This window comes from Gymnoscopelus braueri (genome assembly GCF_963280865.1).
Source record: "Gymnoscopelus braueri genome assembly, chromosome: 7".
Lineage (NCBI taxonomy): Eukaryota > Metazoa > Chordata > Actinopteri > Myctophiformes > Myctophidae > Gymnoscopelus > Gymnoscopelus braueri.
The window spans coordinates 49,780,499-49,792,606 of record NC_137608.1 but is presented as its reverse complement, the minus strand read 5'-3'; the positions used below and the strand labels follow the sequence as shown (position 1 = coordinate 49,792,606).

Genomic DNA, 12,108 nt, shown 5'->3' with positions numbered 1-12,108 from the left:
GACGCGTTGTGAGCTTTCAGATCTGCTATTTTAACTGTTTGGATCCGGGGAGACATCATACCTGCCAACATTAGACTTTGAAGATTTTCTTCAGTTACAATTGCCCCCAACCAATTATATACAGCATATTATTATTATTATTATTATTATTATTATTATTATTATTATTATTATTATTTTATTGTCCTTTTCTTGTGATGTGACATAAATAATATATGTAATAATAATAATATTAATAATAATAATAATAAATTATTAATAATAATAATACATTATTATTATTATTATTATTATTATTATTATTACCCTTATTATTATTATTGTTATTATTATTATTACAATTATTATTATTATTATTATGACAGCATGCATCCAACAACATATTTACTTAATAAGGCAAATGGCAAATAATATGCTAGATTGATTCTAAATAACACTTGGTGACTCAAATGAACAGATCTAAAGATCTACATCTTGTCGCAATTCGATGCATTGTGAGCTTGTAGATCTGTTTGTTTGTTTTTTTACAAGCAATGCATTCTGGGCCATGAGCAGTGTTGCCATATCTGCTTATTATAAGCGACTTTGGGCTTGTTTTTCTGTAAAGTTGCTTGTAAATATTGGTAGTTGCGGGTTGCTTTTTTGGGGGGGCTTGTTTCTAAAGTGTAGTTATTTGGGCTTGCTTCCATTTAAAAAATGTGTTTAAACCAGTTCTCAAACATTTTTGAGAGCCAATGTGTGGTTTAAAGTGCAGGCTTGTTTTCATAGACCTGGTTCCTTATTTCACTCACACAATCTGGCAACACTGGCTGAGCGCTCGAGACACTGGCTCGCGACGCAGCGGGAAGGGAAGACTTTGTTTAAAGAAAGTTAGACAAATTGTGTTGCTTTGGATTCATCAAAAGAATTATAAACCGGCTTCAGAGAAGATAAAAGAAAGAAGAAGAAGCGGCGGACATTTTAGGTGAGTGTTGACACACAAATACTATTTATGTAGGCTTTTTAGCCTAAATAAGTGGTAGGCTGCATGTCTGGATGTTTTTGAAGTCAATCACAAGTCATCATGACCCAACTCTATGGTCACGACACATTGTTTAGTTATTTAATTTGTCTTGATAAAGGTATTAAGACAATAATTTCAAGAAATGATACTGGGATTTACAATATAATTTATAATATAGGCTACTGTCTGTCTGTACTGCTTGCCTATGTGCTGCTCAAAACTAAATTCAGAATCCGACGAGAGAGAGAGAGAGAGAGAGTGAGAGGACACACGCTTTCAGTGATGAAGCTACAGAGTGTTTTAATAGCCTATCCCGTGAACTCTGAACAATAATGATTCGCTTATCTCTCTCTCTGTGTGTGTGTGTGTGTGTGTGTGTGTGTGTGTGTGTGTGTGTGTGTGTGTGTGTGTGTGTGTGTGTGTGTGTGTGTGTGTGTGTGTGTGTCTGTGTCTGTGTGTGTGTGTGTGTGTGTGTATGTGCGCGCGTGCGTGTGTGGCCAAAACGAATGGTTTGCAGCCCTACTACCCTCCCACAATGAGAAGAAAACAGTTTGAAGGTAAAGTGATATTGTTTTGTTAAATATTAAAGTAATCATTGCTTGTTCAGTAACAGGGGTCTCCCAGACTCTCCACCTCTTTAGTAAGCCGAAAATGCATTTCCAGGAATACCAAATTTAACCAATCAGAACTCATACAGGATACAGGATAAATAAGTGCAATTGGAAGTGATGACACAAAGAAGTGGGCATACAAAATTTGAAACTGAATTGTCTACTTATTAAAGAGATGGAGAGACCCCTGCTTTAACCCATTTAGACCAGGAACGCATCTGTGTAATTTTTTTGATTTCTTTGGCTAGACCTTTGGTTTCAAAAATAGCAGATCTACAAGCTCATAGCGCGACACCGAGTGGCGCGCTATGAGCTTGTAGATCTGCTATTTTTGAAAATCTTTGAATATATATTTTTTAAAGTGAACATTTGTACCTCAAATCTTTTTCCTTTTATGTTCAAAAAACTTTTAGGATTTAGAGAACATTTTTAGAATCGGCCCCAGGTCTTAATGGGTTAAAGCTGCACTATGTAACTTTCCTCTTCTACCCCGGATTTGAACCCGGTTTCCTGAGCAAGTGCTGTAACCTTTTACCATTGAGCTAATAGAGCCTGCCTGCTTGCTCAGGTGATACATTGAATCTTGACCATCAGATCAAAATTCATGTCAGATCCTGTGTCTAGGTGAGACATGACCTTTGACACTATCTAAATGTGTCAATAGAAGAGTAGGGAGACGAAATACAACCACCCCAGTTGTATAAGTTATATAGTATTATTTGTATTAATATACTCTAACATACAGATTGTATAAGTTATATTGTATTAATATACTCTATGATACAGGTTGCATAAAATTACATTTTATTCCACTTTAACTTTCTAACAAAAAACATCTTGTTTTATCCAAAATATATTACTTGCACTACCTTTAGACTCTGACTCGTCTGAATACGGTGGAGATGCTGTTGTTCCCCAAGCTATCCACGACGAAATGTCAAGTACAGTCATACCCAGAAGAAGGCCAAAGAGTTGGAGCTGGACCTACAGCATCTTAAAACTAAGTAAGCAATGACTAATTTTAACGAAACAGTTGCATGAGTTTGCTCTTCTCTTTTTGTATATCGATATGTTGGTTATTTGTTCTCATGTTCTTTTCTACTTAGATCTTGACCACAAATGTTAAAAAACATTATATAGAAAGCATGTTAAATGGAGTGGACAGATGCTAGGCTCATTATTAAACTGGTATCCTACTAAGGCATACATCAATTCAGTTTTTATTTTTTATTTTTCCGTACCCTGTTCATGCTTTAAGATGCAACAAATTAGAGGTTGCAAAACAGAAACTGGAGGAAGGGCCCCAATATAGCTCTGCAGCCAAGCCTGACATCCCTGCTGCAGAGAAGCAAACCAGTGACAGCATAGGTGTGTTTAGACAGTGATACTGTTCTACGGAAAATGGTGACAATGTGTACAATATAAGTACTGTGATACTGCCAAAAGGAGCTTAAATATGATTCTCTACATTTTCAGTTGCAACTTCCTCCGTTTCCTCTTCCCCCGAGTCAGACGATTTGGCATCGACACCTGGGATGTTTGACACCAACGGTGACAAGGTATTGAAGAAACATACTGTGTAGGACAGTGGTTCTTAAAAGTGGGGTTCCACAGTGTCCCCAGCTAAATAAGAAACAGTTATAATTTCAAAAATAGGCAACGTGTCATGATGCATCGTGAGCTATTTTTGAACAGTTTTGCCTATGGCATGCACAAAATAGGGATGCCGGGTGGAAAAGGTTAATTTCACTACTATTTTACCAGCTAGAATGTAATCCAATGACAATGTACTGTATAATAATTACTTTAACTCTCCCCACCTACAGCATAGACAGTTGTAGAATTCTGTACTAAATCTAATCCAACAATTAACATCTTCTCTATTGGAGGTCCATGGCACCAAATCTTTTCTAAATGGGTCCACATTTGGGGGTCCTTGAAAATGTAATTTCTTTACAGTAAATTCTGTTTGAAGTGGGCCTGCTTTTGTCAAAAATGAGTCTGGGAAATGTCATGGTAAAATGTTTTTTAATTTCTAAAACATGTGTTGTTTTCTTCTGTTTCAGGTCCACATTGGCTCTGGTGTGTGGCTCGAAAAGGAGATCTGGAAGATGGTGGCAGCAAACACCAAGGACTCCCTGTTCATGAAGGAGCTTGCTGTTGCCATTTGGGGGACAACAACCCTGAAGACCATGCAGGAGCCTTACAAAGAATGCCCCACTAGCAAGGGGGAGGCCAAACCCCCCTGACCGCAGGGCTCGATCAGAAGAGGTATGTTTACTGAGGGGTGGGGGGGTTCATTATGACTTGATCTCATAATTCAATCTGCTCTGTGCATGACTGTAGTTCTCTTTTCCAGAAGGTGGAATTCCCGTTAGCGTTACCTGTTCAGTTTTTCATACCTTCATTTGGTTGTCTCAGCAGCATACTGTTTCAACCAGAAACACATGGAGATGTTGGGTGTTTCCAATTTATATCTGCTGCCGAGCCAATCAAATGAAGCTATGAAAAACTGAACGGGAAACGGGAATGTCACCTTCTGGAAAAGAGATTATATTAAGCTTATTAATCAATCATAAAATAAAATACTCTATTGTAATAAAATAATCGATTTTATGGCTGAAAAAAATGCCGATCTACAAGCTTGCAACTCGTTGGACGTGTTGTGAGCTTGTAGATCAAAAAAGTAATCAATAGAATAATCGCAAGTAGAATAATTGGTAGTGGCAGCCCTACATGCATGTGTGGCAGGGTTAGCTTTTTTCCCCAAATTGTTGTTGTCCATTGTAGCCATCTGGCTTATTGCCTGCCCACTGTCCACCCACCCTTTTCATTCAAATGCATGTTTTCTAACTGAACTGAAACACAGGGTTAAAAAACCACTTCACCCCATTTTCAACTCATCTTCATATAATTGGTCCTCACTAATACACATTTTAAGCACCATTTATGTCTACTCACTCTGTGTTTCGTTGATAGGTTGTGGACAGTTTAGAAACCTGCCTACCTTTGACATCATCGGTAGGCAGGTTTGGTCATTTAGAACAACTTTATTTGTTCATTATTAATGCAAGAACAATGGCTTCTACTTCTGCATGCAAACTTTCCAGGTAGAGACACACTGTAGTTTCTATTAGCTTGGAATCTCCATTGGTGATGTCACTGGTAGGCAGGTTTCTGAACTGTCCACATTCCACCAATGAGTGGCAGAACGAGTAGACAGAAATGGTGCCATTGTATAATGAACATTAGCGAGGATCAGTTAGTTATATGAAGATAAGGTTGAAAATGGGTGAAGTTTAAGTTACTTTAAGTTTTTCTCAAAACATCACAATTCATACAACTCACCCCATGCAGTATAAGCTAATTATATTTGTTTTATTGTTGGGGGTTCTTGTTTGTTTTCTTTCAGACTGTTTCCATTGGTGGCTGCAGGGGCAGAACATTCTCACAAAGAGGAAGGCCATGGACCATGGCCAGGACATCAATAGAAAGGACAAGAAATTGTGTGTCTGTGTAGGGGGGGGGGTTGATATGGGGGTAATGCTTTATAGCGCCACCAGCAGGCCGATTTTTGCAAGACACATTTTTGGCTGCAACTTTACAGATGTTTTCCAAACATCACACAAATCGGTATACAGTATCTCCATAGTCATGTAATCAAGACGGATCTGTCCGATTTTTCATATTCTCTTTTCCAGTCATTTGAACACTGTGTGTGTGTGTTAGTGTGTTCCTCAGGTTGAAGTTCATGTATTTATGTGTTTATTTATACATTTATTTGTTATTTAAATGTTGTTTTTGAGTTTTTTTTACAAGTGTTTAATAAATTATTGTTATGTATGAAATTGATACATGATTATTTATTTATATAGGCTACTGTAGGCTACTGTTTTTTAAATATACCACGTGCTGTGGGCACCTGGCTGAAATTCACCATGATCATGCATCCTCTCCAGCAAAGTTGGTCACTGCATATCAGAATACACTTGAATACACATAAATACCAGATAGCAGCTTAAACCAGCTTAAACCAGCTACCAGCTTAAACCAGCTAAACCATCATAAATACCAGCTACCAGCTTAAACCAGCTACCAGCTTAAACCAGCTAAACCATCATGAATACCAGCTACCAGCTTAAACCAGCTACCAGCTTAAACCAGCTAAACCATCAAAAATACCAGCTACCAGCTTAAACCAGCTACCAGTTTAAACCAGCAAAACCTACCACCTTAAGCTGGTCAACCACCAAGACCAGCTTAAGGTGTGTTTTGGACTGTCCAAAACACACCTTAAGGTGGTCAACCACCAAGACCAGCTGGTCCAGCTTAGGCTGGTCTAAGCTGTTTTTTTCAGCAGGGCCTGCAGTGATCATTTCAATCCCCCCTACACACGCATGAATGCGCACGCACGCACGCACACACACACACACACACACACACACACACACACACACACACACACACACACACACACAGTTAAGGAATCCAATCTCTCCTCCACAGCAAAAGTTTCTGGTGTTGCCTGATAAGCGACCGTTTTAATTTGTTTATTTTCAAACGGCAGTGGTGGAAAGTAACTAAGTACATTTACTTAAGTACTTTAAGTAACATTTTTAGGTATTTGTACTTTACTTGAGTGTTATATCGTCACTGTGAATAACCACACGGGTGTTGTGCAATAATCCTTTTACTCCAAGATAACTTCAGCATGATACAATAACAACATTCCGCTGGTAGCATGCAACTGAACTGAACATCGCATCCGGGTTCTGGTCTACGTCATTCCCCAAGACATCCCCCAGCCCCCAGACAGTGTGTGCATGCCAAGCCCCCAGAGTTGCTGAGAAACATTGAAGCTGCCACCCCAGTGGCCAAATCTGGAACTGCAGGCGGGGAGAAATACATGCACGCGCAAAACATACTGAGAGATATTTATACATATACATATAAATATGTAAACATATTATACATACATATGCATTTACATATAAATAGGCATCTCGAGTGTATTTAATAAATATCTCGCGTTCAATCCTTGACACACGGGCTGCCGTAGAACGCAAAAAGGACACTAGTGCGCATGCTCATAACTCTATGGGGGTACAAAATCAAACCAATAATTCTACTTCCGGCAGGTTTCCGGGTGCTTCAAAACGCCACTGAGCACATTCATTGAAATTATAGCTGGGGGCGGGGCAATCCGCCCTCTAGTTATATTATACCTCTATGGTGCATGCCCCCTGCTGGACTGACTGCTTTCCCAAGTTAGCAGTATTAATAGTAACTTCACTATATCACATGAGTATTTCCAATTTCCAATACTTTTACTTCTACTCCACTACATCTCAGAGGCAAACTTTAGTTACTTTACAGATATAAATTATTACATTATAAAGTACATTAGCCACTTTTGCCCTATTTTATACCTAGGCTATTTGAAAATAGCCGATTTACAAGCTCACATCGCGACGTTGTGAGCTCATAGATCTGCTTTTTTCAAATATTTTTGTACTTTTACTTTTGGAACTTTAACTATATTTTGATGCCAATACTTTTGTACTTTTACTCAAGTAAATTTTTAATTCTAGACTTTTACTTAGAACAGAGTATTTCTAAATTGCAGTATTGGTACTGTACTTTTACTTAAGTAAAACATTTGAGTACTTTTTCCACCACTGTCTAACGGTAGTACTTTAATATACTTACGCGAGAGGTGACTGTAAGCACTTGAGACTGTAACTTTAACCCATCGAAAGAACAGAGGATAAGTGAACCGTTTTCTCTTTTCTTTTCTTTTCTCTCTCTCTCTCCCAATCATTCATTATCACGGGGCCACAGGGGTTAATGGAGTAGTTTACCCAAAAATAAATCTTATTTTTTATCAATTACACACCCCATGAAGCCTTGAATTCATGTTTTTGTTGCTTACCTAAATCAATAATTTGATGTCCATGAATTCAAGATTTCTTGGGGTGTGTAATTGATATAAAATGCATAGTTTTTTGGGTGAACTACTCCTTTTAATGTCTGACTTCAAATCATATTAAAAACACCTGTGCGCTGCCTGCAATGTGTTGCGACTTGCAAGCACTCTCTCTCTTTTCTCTCTCTGAGAGAGTGAGACTCTCTCACCCACCCTCTCCCTATAACGGAGAGCTCTAATTTGACTTACATCGTAGTTGGACAAGCCATCCCCATGCAAAATATGTATTCTCAGAGTTATGTCAACATTGCTTTGAAGCATTATTGTCACCTAACAGTTTTGACTACTACAGATATGTAGGCTACAGGCTCGCTCTCTTGTTGACACCAATGCTCGCTCGACCACGATGACCGTTAGAACACTATCCCAGTAGTTTTCAGACTACAGGGAACATGTTATTCCGCCAGTATTTAACGGAAAAATTACTAGGATTCTTGCCGTAATGAGATAGATTAAAACATTTTTCACTGTACTTCCTGCAATTTGCCTATGTGAAAACGAACTACAAGCTTTTGGTCTGCTATTTTTACAACTTTTTTATTTGAATTCTGAAAAGTAGCAGTTTTGGACATAAAGTTTCCACCTGACAATATTAATTATATTCATATTCAGTGATGTTGCTAGTTTTTCAATGTAATGGGTCCTGGGACCCAAGGGTGGTCTTTTAGATGGGTCCCAGGGACATTTTATCAGTCCCACAAAAATTCACACCCTACGTGGTGCCCGGTGCTTGGACCCATTCGGTGCCCCCCGGGACGGGTTCAGTGTGGACCCGTTCCTGCTTTTCAAGACCGATACCGATAACCGATAATACAAATATATATACATATATTTAAAAAATAATCACACCCAGTGTGAAGTGGGCGGTGTGGTCACAGTGGTCATCACAGTGATGGAAGTTCACTTAAAGAAAAGTAATATTGTGGACCAACCATTGTACACCCCTAACTTAAAAAAAAACATAAATGTGTTTTTTTTAAGTGCATAGTCCTATTTATAGGGCTATGCACATGTGTCATGTTTCACTAGCCAATCACAGTCCTGAATAGACTGATTGGCCAATCACGGTGCAGGGTTAGGGGGGTACACTGGTGGCCAATCACAGCGCAGGGTTGGGGGGGTGAAATGGGTATCGATGTCCAAACCTCACATATAGGGGCGGTTTCACCGCCCAAAAATCATAAATATATTTTTTCAAATGTATATGAATCTGTAGTATTAGCACACCTTATGGTAAGAAAGATGGTACTAGTAGTAGGCAACGGTGGATTTAACATAGCTTTGACCAATAGAATACATTTAATCATAGAACCTTTTAATCATTATTATTATTTTATTTTGTATTATTTATGAATGTAGAATGTCTTTTTACTGTTTATTGTGTAGCAATAAAAGACTGAAACCACTGGCTTACAGTGGAATTATTGGCAACTAAAGAAATAGGAATTCAAGAAATAATGAAGACAAATACTGACAATGCCTATGAACATTGGCTTTCAGTTATTGCACATAGCCAAAATGCAATAATATTAGGCTTGTCATTGAGAAAGGAAAATAAAGTTGTCTTATTGAGGAGAAGTGGAACTTTATAAGTCACTTTAAGGGCATGTACACACTGCAGGACCTTAAAGTGGTCGGGGGGTCATCTGATCGTTAAGAATAACACACTGCAGGAGTTTATTTCTTGAAATCGGCTGTCATATATCGTTGTGGTTTACACACTATAGATTGATCCCCGACCAGGGCTGACACACTGTAGGATAGTTCAGGGTACACCCCCGCATTCCTAAACCCCCCCACTTATACACCCCCCCATTCCGAAAACCCCCCCCCCCCACTCCTACACCCCCCCACTCCGAATTTTTTTTTCGGAATGGGGGGGTGTAGGAGTGGGGGGGTTTTGAAAATTTGAAATAAACCCTGCCATTCCGAAAAATAGATATAAAAAAAATATATATATATAATTATTTTTTTTTTTTTTTTTTTTTTGTGGGGCTCCCCCAAGTTTGGGAGCCCGGCAAAAAAAAAAGTTTTTTTTTTTTTTTTTTTCAATAGAAAAAAAAAAACGAGGAGGGAGTATTAATATATTAAAGTATTCTGGCGCAGCTGTTCACCTCCCCCCACCTGCGTGATACCCCCCCCCCCCCACCGGGACCCCCCCAGGACCCCCCCCCCAGGCCCAAGGTGTCATTCATAATAATTTTATATTTTGCGCTTTGACACAGAGCGGTTGAGATTTCATTAAGCCAGATCTTTGTCAATTTTACTTGAATTCTTATCATTTTAATGTTTATATGATCTGTAAAATGTAGATTTTCATTTGGTAGCAGTCATGCATTTATTGTAATTTATTATAATTTATTTCTTATTTTCTGTCATTTATTTCCATGCACGTAACATTATCTGTCTGTCTGTCTGTCTGTCTGTCTGTCTGTCTGTCTGTCTGTCTGTCTGTCTGTCTGTCTGTCTGTCTGTCTGTGTGTGTGCGTGCGTGTGCGCACAGACAGACAGACAGACATCTTTCCTCTACAAATGAGAAGTCAGTCGAATCCCATGCTATGAGCTTGTAGATCTGCTGTTTTTGAAAGCATCAGAATCACGTGCGCGAGGAGGGAGCGCGCACGCGCGCAATATTAAAGTCTTCTGGCGCAGCTGTTCATCAGACCAAGACCACAACGTCATTTGTTATTACCATTCAGGTTCAGTCCATTAATATTGTATTCAGAATAATAAAAAAAATATTATTATCATGCTATTATCATTATTAATGCGCGCACGTTGATTGACGGGTCAGTAATCACGTAGGCCTACTCTCAGAGACGCTCACATGCTCAGGTTCCTCAGATGTTTTCTCGTTAATTAACCCACATCTCGTCACATCTCACATGAAGTAATATACGCATCAGTGGTGTAAAAAGTACTCAAATGTTTTACTTAAGTAAAAGTAATACTGCAATGTAGAAACAGGCCTACTCTGTAACATGTAAAAGTACAGAATTCAAATTTTAGTAAAAGTATCCTACATAGCCCAAGTATTGTTATCAAAATGTACTTAAAATACCAAAAGTAAAAGTACTCGTTATGTAGAAGGTCCCATTTGGCAAGTTTTCAAATGTATAAAAATCCTTTGAAAATAGCAAATCTATAAGCTCACACAATACAATTATTTATTTGAGCTGGAATCAGTTTATAAGCAACAGCTGTGTAAACTGATTTTGGGTGACATTGAGTGGTTATATTTACATCTTCTAAATGTAACCTAAAAAATGACCCCCCCTACACCTACACAGACAGACAGACAGACAGACAGACAGACAGACAGCTCACAAGTTGTGAGCTTGTAGATCGGCTATTTTTCTTATAGCCTATAAAATATGGCTGTAGTGGTTAATGTAGTTTATAATATAATAATTTATATCTGCAAAGTGTAGGATTATTATTATTATTATATTATTATTCGTTGCATAGTCCAATACAAACCAATGCTTCAGTGCGATCTGCCCAGTACTTCACAGGTGTGGCACCTAGTGTTCAAATAATAGTACTGCATCTACAAAAAACACCCACCTACTGTACTTGGTCAGTGAGATATCCAATATAGGCTATGTATATATATATATATTTTTTTAGCAGCATACAAATGCAACAATCACATTGAAAGTGTCTTAATTTCCACCAATGAACATTTTTCAAAGCATTTTCCTAATTACTTTCCTTATTCAATGTTCAAAATACTTTTCTGAACATGGTTACCCTTTTCCCAAATTGGTTTCAAACAAATATTACACACCCCTTCCCTATACTAATTTAACCCAAAAGAAATGCATTGACTGCTTTCAAGCCCTATTTAAAAGTGTCAAATAGCTGGTCTACAAGGTCACAATGTGTTGCATATTTCTCTTCTGCTATCTTCCGAACATTTTGGAAAATCTTTGCCTGTAACCACACAACAGAAATAGGGATGCCATGATGCAGGCTGGAATAAAGTGGGAGTAGCACAAACATATGAGACATATATCTCCACTTGACCAGATGCCAACGTTACTCTTTCAACATTATTATTGCACTAACAGTGACCAGACAATAGCAGCCAAACATGTTGTAGTTGAATTTTATTATACTAGACATAGGGAAAACCCGACAATCCCAAAATTGGAAATCCCATCCTAAGCTACTAACAACAGTGGTAACGAAAAACTCCCTCTATAACTTTAACTTTAACTTTAATAGGAAGAAACGTCAGGCATCCCCAGGCTGTAGGGTGGGCGGCCATCAGCCATGACCGGTCGGGGGGAAAGAGGGGGGGGGGGAGAGGGAGAAGAGAAAGGGAGAGAGACAAACGGAGAGACAGAAAGAGGTAGCAATCCACAGGTGTGCTCCATGGATGCCCGGTCTGCAGTCACACTGTACATCTGCGTCTGAGGGTCCGTAGTGATAGCGATCCATCTGTGAAGGGGAGACAGAACTCGGGGAGAAAACTCCCCGGGGAGTGGAATGAGTGGCAAGCC

General features: G+C 38.7%; 1 protein-coding gene across 1 annotated transcript; it reads left to right on the top strand.

The window, feature by feature from the left end:
- The first annotated feature begins 859 nt into the window (after positions 1-859).
- On the top strand, positions 860-5,109 carry LOC308089212 (uncharacterized protein). Its single transcript, XM_080433790.1, has 6 exons — positions 860-964; positions 1,521-1,560; positions 2,490-2,618; positions 3,091-3,173; positions 3,681-3,885; positions 5,027-5,109. Exons 2-5 carry the CDS (start codon positions 1,539-1,541, stop codon positions 3,861-3,863), a joined length of 417 nt encoding a protein of 138 aa, XP_080289916.1. The 5' UTR covers positions 860-964; positions 1,521-1,538; the 3' UTR covers positions 3,864-3,885; positions 5,027-5,109.
- The last annotated feature ends 6,999 nt before the right edge of the window (positions 5,110-12,108 follow it).

What these genes read in the sequence shown, in the direction of transcription:
- LOC308089212 (XM_080433790.1), top strand. Translation starts at nt 1,539, where the DNA reads ATGAGAAGAAAACAGTTTGAAG. An exon ending in GAGAAGAAAACAGTTTGAAG is followed by an intron (nt 1,561 to 2,489) that starts GTAAAGTGATAT and finishes CACTACCTTTAG; the next exon opens with ACTCTGACTCGTCTGAATAC. An exon ending in TTGACACCAACGGTGACAAG is followed by an intron (nt 3,174 to 3,680) that starts GTATTGAAGAAA and finishes CTTCTGTTTCAG; the next exon opens with GTCCACATTGGCTCTGGTGT.